This window comes from Saccostrea echinata, unplaced genomic scaffold (assembly GCF_033153115.1).
Source record: "Saccostrea echinata isolate AGI-Se365-2 ecotype Australia unplaced genomic scaffold, CSIRO_AGI_Sech_v1 ptg000010l, whole genome shotgun sequence".
In the NCBI taxonomy this organism is placed as follows: Eukaryota; Metazoa; Mollusca; class Bivalvia; order Ostreida; family Ostreidae; genus Saccostrea; species Saccostrea echinata.
The window spans coordinates 563,118-576,128 of NW_026889759.1; the positions used below are offsets into that span (position 1 = coordinate 563,118).

General features: G+C 33.0%; 1 protein-coding gene across 1 annotated transcript in view; it reads left to right on the top strand.

The window, feature by feature from the left end:
- Positions 1-13,011, top strand: part of LOC133184105 (uncharacterized) — a 279,833-nt gene that overhangs the window by 138,809 nt on the left and 128,013 nt on the right. Inside the window, exon 5 of the mRNA XM_061318958.1 lies at positions 5,148-5,369. Coding sequence (XP_061174942.1) covers positions 5,148-5,369 — 222 coding nt within the window. The remainder of the gene's footprint in view (positions 1-5,147; positions 5,370-13,011) is intronic.

Here is a 13,011-nt window from a genome sequence, read left to right on the forward strand (position 1 = left end):
TATTTAGATGCTTTTAATTAAGTAAAATAGGTTCAATTCTGAATCAGAAAGATTTCCCGGCAAAATGGCAAGAGCTAAGCTCCACCTCCTATTTTATGGTCATCAGTGATCTGTTAGATCTCCTTCTCTAAATCTAGAATCCCTGTAGTTTAATTACTGATAATCTCTTTGTGGCTAGTGAAGAATTCCCCAAGTGGTCACAGTGATTTATTGCGTCTTTCATGAGCAGGCAGTCACAGATCAAATCAGAAGCTTCAATAACGGAACATTCTCATGTGATAGTGTTTATGTTTCATTATTGTTAAATAATTAGAAAACCATTTCATAATTACCAAGAATTTTACATGCATTATAAAGCAGTGATTAACTTCTTTTTCTTAGCCAAAAATCTCAAAATTGTTGAAAATCTTGAAAAAAGCCTTTGGTGTATCCTTAATTCGTCTTTTAACCCTCTGGCTGCGACGTCAGTGTACAGAAAATATAACGTTCTATTAATTTTGCTTCTGCAGCCCGCGTAGATTTTTCTATTCCTAAATTAAATAAAAAGCAAGCTAAATTCCTCCAAGAACGGTTCTCACTTTGAAAAAAAAATCATAATAAAACAACTTTGATCCATGAATTTGAATTTAATTTATTACAATGTATTCTATAGAAGTTGTATAAATATTTCATTTTAGCATTAATGTTGACTGAATGATGAAACACATGTTAGGCTAATTGATTTGTTTTTTTAATTAATGAACCAGCAATTAGGAAAAAAAATTACCATTAAGCTGTTCAGTGTAATGCTTCTGTTAATTTGGCGGGAGTAAAAGTCTTAATGGCTAATTTTTGTGCGTAGCCCACTTCCCTAGCTGCCGATAAATGATATAGGCATTGACTATAAGGTGTTGTTAATCAAAAATAATCCTTGGTATATAGGAAAACTTGCAAAATACAATCTTAAACTGATAAATATATAGACCAGTTGAAAAAATATAATTTGTATATCAGAGGTAATTTTAAGCAACATTAATTCTGTAATTCCATATTTTATGGATGAGATCGATTAAAGGGAAAAAAAATATTTGCAGTTTTTCGGAAGTAAAATTTGATAAACGAATTCAACTGCATCAATTATGGGGCAATATCGAATAAAATCCTGAAAAGAAAATAAATTAGGGTTGTATTCCATATTTTTTGGATCGATCTAGCTGATATCGGAGTCATATAATTCCAACGATTTGTCGGACAAGTCGATATCGGCAATCTTATTTTATACAAAATAGACATCAGGGAACTTTTGCATTTTGTATTGAAATTATGCTGTAAAGTTAAAATACATACGAACAATATTTTATTTTATGAGAGAAAGTGAAAGGATAATGAGAAGAATTCAAAATTTAATTCAAACCAATACAATAGCTATTATAATGTTAGAAAATTTTTTGCTCCGTTTCCACATCTTAGTATCCAGCTGTATTGTTCATGAAAGATGAGATTAAGATGTAATGTTCACCATGATATATGGGATATTCTATAAACTAGCAAGAAGGGTGTTTTGTAAAGGAAGACTTCGGTTGAAAAGGGCATTGTTTTCTTTTTAAATAAAAAAAATGTTTTAACATTGGGTAATAAATCCTAGTTTAAACCATTTTTTAAAATTACAAGCATAATAAATAAACATACACTTGACAAAGATTAAACGGGATTTGGAAACAAGTTAAAAGCATATTTATCCGTTTCCTTAAAAATTTATTACTGAGTTTTTGTTTTTGTAAATAACACATCCTTTTTTGTTGTTCAGAACAAGGTTGAAACTATAAATAAAAGTTCTTTTTATTTTATAGGCCTATGTAAGAATTTTTTTTTTTGGGGGGGGGGGGGTTCAAAGGGAAAGGATGCGATAGATAACTGTTTATGAATATCTGGATTTTTTGGGGGGAGGGGGGGGGGGTCATCTTCGCTAGCCAAGGGTTTCCGATCCAAAATCTACTCTACAACATCTGCCAAGGGTTGTAGAGTAGATTTCGGATCGGAAACCCTTGGCTAGCGAAGATGGGGGGGGGGGGGGGGTGATGGTGGTGGTTATGAATTAAGATATTGGAAAATAAATACACTTATAATAAACTAATACAGGATGAAGAGTATGTCCCAAAATGGGTCCCAAAAGGTCGTGTGTGTTTGTTTGTAAACAAGATGTTAATCGTTTTTCTGTGTACTAATCACGTGATTAAAATTGGAGAATGAATGTCAAAATTATGAACACCTATATTTAGAACACGAGAGGACAGCAACCACGACTATTTATCCGATTAAATGCAAACCGTGCCCCCTCCCCTTTTTACATATCTGCTGGTTGTATTTGTAATCTACGTGCAATTTTTTTGGTGAAATATCAATGGCTTAATTCATTTAACTGACAACGGGAGAGCAAGGGGATTACAAAATTATTACACACATTATTTGGTTCTTATCTATTTATTTTTAAAATGAATTTTTCTTTCTTCTTTTTTCAACAAACCCTGTGTTTCGTTAAAATCGGGGTTAATTGTGATAGTATTTTGGTGGGAAAATGAATTCCTTGGGTTTTGAAAGCGAACACATTAAAGATTTCTTCAATTTTTTGAGGTAATGTTAATAGACAGAGAATTATTGTATCATTTAGACTCTGCTCAAACAAACAGTTTTTTATGCGACTTTTTGGCAGGCACATACACTACAGAACAATGTCACTGTTAAAGGACAAAATTACCCAATATATATTTGAGCTCGATGACATTTACATTTCACAACAGAGTATTTGTGCATACATGTATTTACATGTGTTTGTAAAGTCTTTAAGAAAATCCAGGTAATGCAAGTGTTTACATGCTAAAAAAAACTAGCATTTTAAATCCAACCATATTTTATCAGTACATGTATATACAGAACATGTTAAATCTCTTGCTAAATGTTATCCTTTGAAAATGAGCTATTTATGTACATGTGAAGTTCAGTAATGGACGTGTGCGTTTGGTCATACCTAGCGGTCCCGCGCGAGGTATATGTTGCGATATCATTGCCATGAAGAAACATAGAGAGAATATGAAACCTGCCTCTGATCTTAACATCTTACATGTAATATGCAGCATGCACGGATGGATGGGTAGGTGGGGGGGGGGGGTCCGAAACCCCACCCCACCTTTGGAATTTGCGGGATCCTGGATACGCACCTGTGCATGTGTCCTAAAACGCGACAGATTCATGCCTGTAAGATTTCTTAATTTTAAGTGTACTTTAATAAACTGTAGTATTTGACAATTTATGGTTCCTCGAATTTAGGGTTTGGGGTCGTGTTTCGAAGATAGAACCTGCTCTGCACATCAATCTATCAAGAAAATATAACAGGATCAGGTATGTGATAATTCGACGGGGGAGGGGGTTCGACGTAATGTGGGTAAACGTGCGTATGTCGGGGAAATGGTTTGATAGTATGCGGATAATAAAAATCATTCACACACCCTGCATTTTTCTATATTGATGGCAAAGAAACTTTATCTTTGCTTTCGGATTCAAATCAAAATCAGAACCAAATCTGGAAGCATAATTCTTTTTTGGTTTCTAATGTCGGACAGATTAAGTAATAATGAAAAAATGACAACATTTTGTAATTTTTTAAAAAAGAAAATTATATTACTAAAAGATAACGCTATTTTCTCTCTAAATGTGTGTGTGTGTGTGTGTGTGGGGGGGGGGGGGGTATTTTCATTAGATCTGTATAGGAAATCTTATAAAACGTTTTATTAGTATAACTTGACATTTTTTAAAAAATATATATTTTATAATGGACTTTTACGTATGTTCTAATTTCACAGTCATAATAATACGAAAAAAGTATTTCGTTTGCGCATTTAAGAATTAATCACATGCATGGAAAAAAAAAATACATGTGCATATAATATAATAATTAAATAAATGTGTGACTGGCTTATTTAATTTACATTTAAATGCAAATGCTTTTAAATTATTCAATCCTTTTATCAAAAAATGCTGTGAAAATGTAATAATACTAAAGAAAATCTCAAAAAAAAAAAAAAATAAATAAAATAAAAATAAAGAGAAATCACGCAACATTTATAACGTCGCCAGGGACATATATGTCCTTCCCGCAGCGAACGGTAAAAGGACATATATGTCCTTCCCGCAGCCAGAGGGTTAAAGCTACAGTTAAGTCGTCCCCAAGTTGGATGTTTTTAATTTCGCAATTATTGATTGTTAAACCTTTTATATCCTTATCACATTATATCTTAATAGCTAATAGACAAGGAGGTACAAAAGAGCGCAAATTGGACATCCTTGCCTAATGCCTCTTGTCATTTCGAAGGTTTTAGAAAGCCAGCTGTTGTTTTTCATTTAAAAATTGGGCTTGTATATAAAATATTTTTGCCCACTTTATAATACTATTGCCAATATTAAATTTTTGTAAGACTTGAAAAAGAAAATTCCATTCAACCGAGTCAAAAGCTTTTTCAAAGTCTAAGAAAAGTAAAATACCATCTGAATATTCAAGTACTAATCTAGCATTTTCGCTTAGATAATTTATTTTGTAATCTTTTTGCAAAGACAAAGGCAATAATTTTGTAATCTGTGTTCGTTAAGCTAATGGGTCTATAATTTTTCAAATTATCTTTTCCCCCTTTTTATAGATCAGTGATATGACAGAAAGTTTTTGTGAGTAAGACAATTCACCTTTATCAAAAATATCTTTAACTCTTTGTTAAGATCCATGTTTAAAATGTTTTCAATCTCGCAATCGCTTAGTTATGACGTCTCAACCGCTCAACTATGACGTCACAGCCTATGAGACTATGTTATGAAAAGACCAAGGCAAAGGGAAAATTAAAGAAAATGTAATTAACATAAATTGAGTGTAATTCACCTGTGCTTGGCACTCGTGAAAATATCAAAAAATCCTGTCCCACTCGTGAAATAATTTCCATATTCACCTACAAAATATTGAATATCCTCTATGTATTTTATTTAGATTGATTGTGCTTTTGAGAATGTTTGAGCTTCACATGAAATGTGAAGACAACATACTGCAATCAAGCTCAAAAATCTAATTAAACAATGCAATCTGTGAAGTTGAAGATTCTGAATATAATTTATTAATTAAAACATTGTAGGAGAAATAAGGAGCTGGTTTGTGAAATTCCCAGATGAGGATAAGAATGAAAATCTTCGTTTTGCTGTTTCCAAGAAAAACTTTTGTTTGTTGGATTCAACTTGTGAGATGTTGCATGAATATAGATTTAGAATGGTGAAGTGTGACATATCTTTCAACAATGAAACAGACATGCTGGAGTTAAAAGTATACACTGACAATAATATTGATGGTGAAAACCCAGGTATAGTATTCTATACATTATTCCTAATAAAGGGGGATTTTTATATTCACAGTTTACCAAAGCCGTATTGATATAAATCATTTGTAAAAAAAAAAAATGACTAATTAGTTTTGTTCATATATTTCTAAATATCTAAATATTACCTAAATTTCTATGATCTTAACAATTTTCATGACAAATAAACTATTTTCCTGAGGATCTAGGAGACATGAATGCCAAATGCATTTTTCATGGTAGCTAAGGTTGCCATTTCTGCAAAAGCTTTTAGCAGCTGTAAATGAATAAGAGTCCAGTGAATATTTATCTGTTTGAAAACGCAAATACATGTACCTTAAATATTTTTAAGCAATGGTTCCAAGAAGACGAGGATTGTTCCTTGAATTTTGTACTGAACGTAAAATGAGATTGTTTCAATTCAAACGCAGAGTTAGAAAAATATAACAATCATTATACAGCTTGTTTTAATGATTGTCTTACGTCTCCAACTGAAGACCATTTATTTGTTTTTGTTCATCTTCTTTTTCCCTATTATTTTTATCAGCTCACTTTAGCTCAAAGCTCAAGTGAGCTTTCCTGATCACATCTTAATGTCCATCTGTTTCTGTCTGCCTGTCCGTCTTTAAACTTTTCACATTCTCGTTTTTTTTCTCTAGAACAACTGAGCCAGTTTCAACCAAACTTGCCACAAAGCATCCTTGGGTATAGGGGGTTTAAATTTGTTTAAATGAAGGGCCGTATACTCTTTCAAGCAATCTAATTAAAATTAGATTTTCCGGATCCACTACCACTTTAAGAAGAAGTAGCGGATTCAGAGCATCTACTTTTAAATAGATTGTCTTTCAAGGGGTGGTTACCGTGTAGTAGCAATCAGTAAAAATTTGATGGCATCTTTGTGTATTTATGTATATAAATGAATTTAGGCCAAAATAAAAAATACCTTTGTTTCCCCTAACGCAACCGACCCAATTAAATCCCGCCGACTGAAAAGTTTTTTTAAGAAGATTATTCAAATATTTTTTTTTTAATGTTTATCAACTTTTATAAAGTACAATTTCATGAAAACCCGTTCTTATCAGAAATTCAGAATGTATTTTCAAAGCTGCTGTCAGAAAAAAAATTATTTATTTACCTACCTACCCAACTTAAAATTTTAGGGTCGGGTTAGGGGAAACAAAGATATTTTTAATGATGGCCTTATGTGATCTAAATACATACAAGATTGTTATTTTTATTTATCACTACTTTGTGTCAATTCATGAGTCTTGAGGGGTTTTTCCGGGTTTTATATTTAAGCGCCATCTAGTTACGGCTATTAGCCTCATCCTTATCAAAATAACTTTTGGCTCCGAAAAGGTTGTTTACAAATTTTACTAGGGTGTGAGTATTTATATCGTTTCAGTCATGCAAAATAGTGTTTTGATTCAAGGACATTCGGAACACTTCTAGTATACCGGTCCCTATAAATATGGCGCTAAAATAGGTGCCGCCGAAGGCGGTGTACAATATAATATGATCGCGAAATTGAGCCAAAAATCGTGTTCCTTGTGAGAAATTGGGTTTAAAAAACTGGTTTTTAAACACAGTTTTTAAAATGAGAATTAAAAGGTTTCGTAAAATAACGTACTTGTTTAGTAGATAAAACTCTATTTTGCGTTGTTTAGGAATGTGGTCACATGATCAGTTTTTGACGTAATCTTATAAATATTCATGACGTGCGTCACTTGTGTTTTGACGTATTGAAGACTGATGAAGAAGTAGCTGATAGGCCTCAAAGTGAAATGCTACTAAAATTGCGAGATTTTGTGAGAAGTGCAGGGATTTAACAAGTGAGAACTAATTACTAGTAATTGGTTGATTGAATTGTGCATCACCATTGATTTGAAAGAAAAAATATTCTGAATATGAACATTAGGAGGTTAGGATATCGAGCTTAAGTAAACGGTACGTCGCTTTTACCAAATACTTGCCAAAACTAAGCGCACAATATCGGACATGTTTCAACATTAGACCAAGGCTAATTCATCCAAGTTTCGCAAAACTTTCCTGTTCTTCCGGTTCTTTGTAAGCAAAAATTGCACGAATAAGCCCAAAGTGATATAGATGCGAGCATGGGTGAATATAAAACAGTTACAATATCCGAGCTATTTATATTCTAACCCTAATCCGTAGATCGCATACAATGCCATATTTAATTAACGGTTTGTTTAAGTTTTGCATGTTTCATGCTTTACTCCTATAAGATGGTATATCGGCACGGTTCGACATTCGGCTGATTCATGCAAGTTTTTGGTCACAAAAGGCACTTGGCAGTGCCTTTTGTAAGCAAAAATTACATGAATTAGCCCAAAGTCAGGAAGATTTAAGAGTGGATTTATAAACCAGTTCCAATCTTAAAACAATATACTCTAACCCTAATCACTCGATCGAGTGCGTTTTGTTGAAGCGAGGGGAAAATGGCGGTTTGTTTACATTCTGCATAGCAACGGCAAGGGAAATAACTGCTCATGCACAATCGCGTGATTCTGGGGACCGGCATACTAGAAACTTCCCGGACATTCATTCATTGTTCGTTTGCAAAATGTGTTTAGAACAGTCAAATGTCAATTTCTATCTGTATCTCGGCGAGAAGGTTCCATATAGAGGATATTCGGGTTGCATTAAATTGACATACTTTCAGTAGGCTTGGAGAAGTTGATAAAGTTGATAAAATTAAACCCGCTTTAGTACGTACACAATCAGGTTCTAATGATTTGTGTAGTCTATATGTTCAGTTATACGACTGGGTTGAGAATGTTTCACTCGCTGAGAAAAATCCGGGGTCATGGAGTGCACAGTGTATGTGTACATATAACGAATTCTCCATAGTAAACCACCAGGTAATCTTGGTAGGTTCTTAAGAGAATCTGAATGGTTCAATGTCAAGGTTTCGTTGGTAAACAGGATTTTAAATGCTAAATCAGGCAGAGAGTTTGGTTCTGGTGTAATATTTTTGAATCACTCAAGATTGTGGTCATCAGAAAATGAGAATAAAGTAAACTGTTAAAATAGTGTGCACCTAAAAGGAGCACATGGTTACACAAAGTATTAGAATAGTGTTAGGGAGTCAGTTGTTTCAGCACTTAAAAGCTTGTAGGCAGTATTATAAAACTTTAATACTTATATAACAATTTATTTTGATATGGTCAAGTTTGGGTAGATTACAAGTGCGTTCAATGTTTTTGGTTTCATTAAGGAACTTAGGCCTGTGGCCTGTCAGGCAAATGCTACTGATGGCATATGAAGAAAATTTAACACTGCAAATGCATGTAGTTAGAGTAAGTTACATTTGTTGTTCATCATGTAGCTATTACAGTCAGTCGCTTATTTTGATTTCATGATTTGCCATGGGGTTGGATGCATAATTACACTGGTAAACCTATTCAGGTATTCATATTGTATATTATTTAAGCTTTGTTTTTGGAACTGCCAAAAGGTGATTCATTAGCCCCATTGGGCTCATAATTTTAAAAAAAATGATGGGGGCAAATTTCACTATGGTATTATGCCCTGTATGGTTGGGTACAATATCGCTTTTCTTTTTTTAATGGTTTGGTACCTTAGTTTGTCCTGTATGGTTGGACAATTAATTTGATGTCTCCTGTATGGTTGGATATGCTTGTATACAGTGTATATATATCCTGTATTTTTTAGTTATCAAGGTTGTCCTGTATGGTTGGACAATTAATTGCCATATCCTGTATGGTTGGATATGCTTGTACACGGTATCTATCTATCTATCTATCTATCTATCTATCTATCTATCTATCTATATATATATATATATATATATATATATATATATATATATATATATATATATATATATATATATATATATATATATATATATATATATATATATATATATATATATCCTCTATGGTTTTGTAACCAAGGTTGTCCTATATGGTTGGACAATTAATTTTAGCTATCCTGTATGGTTGGATATGCTTGTATACGGTGTATATGTATTGTATGGTTTGGTTACCAATTTGTCCTGTATGGTTGGACAATTTATTTACCATATCCTGTATGGTTGGATATGCTTGTATGCAGTATATGTATATCCTGTATGGTTTGATAATTAATTTGACATATCCTGTATGGTTGTATATGCTTTTATACAGTATATATATATCCTGTATGTTTTGGTAACCAATTTGTCCTGTGTGGTTGGACAATTAATTGACATATCCTGTATGGTTGGATATGCTTGTATACAGTGTATATATATTGTATGGTTTGGTTACCAAATGAATTTATCTGTATGGTTGGACAATTTATTTGCCATATCCTGTGTGGTTGGATATGCTTGTATGCAGTATATGTATATCCTGTATGGTTTGATAATTATTTTGACATATCCTGCATGGTTGGATATGCTTTTATACAGTATATATATATATATATCCTGTATGGTTTGGTAACCAATTGTCCTGTATGGTTAGATAATTAAATGACATATCCTATATGGTTTGATGTGCTTGTAGACAATATAAATCCTGTATGGTTTGGTAACCAATTTGTCCTGTATGGTTGGACAATTTATTTGCCATATCCTGTGTGGTTGGATATGCTTGTATGCAGTATATGTATATCCTGTATGATTTGATAATTAATTTGACATATCCGGTATGGTTGGATATGCTTTTATACAGTATATATATATCCTGTATGGTTTGGTATCCAGTTTGTCCTGTATGGTTGGACAATTAATTGACATATCCTGTATGGTTGGATATGCTTGTATACAATATGTATCCTGTATGGTTTGGTAAATAATTTGTCCTGTATGGTTGGACAATTATTTGTCATGTCCTGTGTGGTTGGATATGCTTGTATATTTATATATATATGTATATATCTGTTATGGTTTGGTACCAATTTGTCCTATATGGTTGGACATTTAATTCGAGATATCCTGTATGGTTGAATATGCTAATATAAGAGTATTTTATTTATATGTATATAATGGGTGCTTGGGTAACCATGTTTGTCCTACAGGGTTGGACAATTTATTTGGCACGTCTTGTATGGCTGAATATACTTATATACAGAATTTTTATATCCTTTATGATTTGGTAACTGAATTTATCCTGTATGGTTGGATAATTAATTTAACATATCCTGTATGTTTGGATATGCTTGTATAGAGTATATGTGTGTATATATCCAGGATTAATCCTGTATAGTTTAAACAAGTTGTCCTGTATGGTTGGACAATTATTTGACATATCCTGTAGGGTTGGCTATGTTGATATTTATATATCATGAATGGTTGGATAAAGAAGAGTTCCTGTATGGTTGGACACTTTATTTGACACAATATGCTTACACACACACACACACACACACACCCACCCACCCACCCACCCACCCACACACACACACACACACACACACACACACACACACACACACATATATATATATATATATATATATATATATATATATATATATATATATATATATATATATATATATATGGTTGGGTAACAAAATTTGTCCTTTATGATTCGACATTCTGTTTAACATGCCCTGCTTTGTTGGACATGCTTAGATATTTACATATCCTCAGGTGTATGTTTGCCTTGTTTGGATAAGCAGGCTTGTCTTCTATAGTTGGACAATTTGATTGACATATCCTGTATGGTTGGATATACTTATAACTGTATCCTGTGGGTTTGGATAGCTTACTTTGTCCTGTATGGTTAGACACTTTATTTGACATATCCTGTATGATATACATAGCTAGATTAGCCCTGTCAGGTTGGGCAGATATAATGCTTGTGTATGTAGGACAAAAATTTACAGACCTATTACTTTTCTTGTCCACTGATAGTTTTGTACATTTATTAATCCTTGTTGGATAGTTAGGTTAGAACATATTAACTCATACAGTTGTATTAAGATGTACATCTATGTTTAAGAGCGTGGATATATAGCTATAGGCACTGATTCCTTAAATGCTTAAACAGAAGATTTGGGAAGAGCAATATTTTGACCTTGGAGCACCACCTTTTAACAATCTTGTACCTACCACCAAAAATAATGGGTACACATTTAGATTATGGTAGAAATCTTAACATTTCAGTAGCACCCAAAAAACAGAGCAAACAATTAACACTATATTTCAATGGAACACAGCAATTTTGCATTTGATTGCTGTCTATACTGAAAAATTCCCAAATGAAACATTCAGAGACAGGTCCTGATATGGCATCATCTATAAGTATATCTTGGCAAACTTTTGATAAACAGATTAGGATGTATAGGCAGGTTAGGGGTACATCTTGGGGAAAGGTTAGTGTGTAATTTGTGCTTAAGGCACAGAGATCTAGAGAGGAAACTACAGAGCCTCCCCCTTTTGATCAAAGTTTGGACAAAGACTCAAAAAAAAGGAAACAAAAATTAAAATTAAAAAAAAAAAAGAATCTCCAGAGAAATTTGCTGGCCATGTAATCGGGAAGGGGTATGCAAGCTTGAAAACTGCAAATTTCAATGCATTTGTGTAGAGTGTAGGATCAAATTGCAAAGCACAAACGATTGACATTATCCCGCAGGTAAGGCAGTTATGTTTTGACCCATATTATCCCCAGTGTCCTACAATATATATTTTAGGCTATGATGTCATTATTTATGATTATTGGTTTCAGAATTTAAGTATGGATTTGATTTACAATATCAGGGTGCAAGATCTTTCAGATCATTTGAGTATGGCATGTCTGCTTTACACAACCCAGTCATTGTTTGCACCAAGCTACAGAAAGAGCTAATGCTCATAAATTGCTGGGCCTTTTTTCTTTCACCCCCCCCCCTTGAAACATTCAAATTTCCCCAATTGGTGTTGTGCCAAAGAAAGAATACGGTCAATTTAGACTCAAACACCGCTAATCTTTTAAAAAAAAATTATACATATATGTAAAGCAATGATAATGTTCTGGATATATTGTGAATCATGCTGTTAATATTATTGTTTCCATGGAGAAAGATTGCCTTTTTGCCAAAACAGATGCTAAATAATCAGCTTTTCGTATAATACCATTCACAAAGAGGATCATGAACTATTGGGCTTTCAATGGGAGAGTCTTATTCTATGATAAGTTTTACACTTGGGTTGTCGAGTTCTTGTGCTATTTTTTTTTTGAAAATGTTTCGATGGCCTTATAATGGATTGGTAAAGTCAAGGGACATATTCTCTTTATTACTCATGTGTTGGATGATTTTTTATTTACTGATCCACTGGCATCAGGTATATGTAATAAAAGTTTTCAAGTTTTTAAACTTCTCTGTGAAACTCTAGATGTATAAAAAAACTTCTTTGGCAGCTACAAAGTTGGTATTTCTTGAAACTGAATTTGACATATTGGCAATGGAAATTCGTTGCCATCCAAGAAATGGAAGATATATTAAAACAAGCGACAGATGCAATGAAATTTGAACAAACAGTTTGTCTCTTAGTACGAGATTTTCAGTTCTTAGTAGGACTCCTAAATTTTCCATGTCTTTCATTTAAAGAATTCATGTGTCATATCCCATTCTGATAATGCAGCTGTTGTTTGTTTGCATATTGTAAACTTACAAACATTGGAAAATTCAC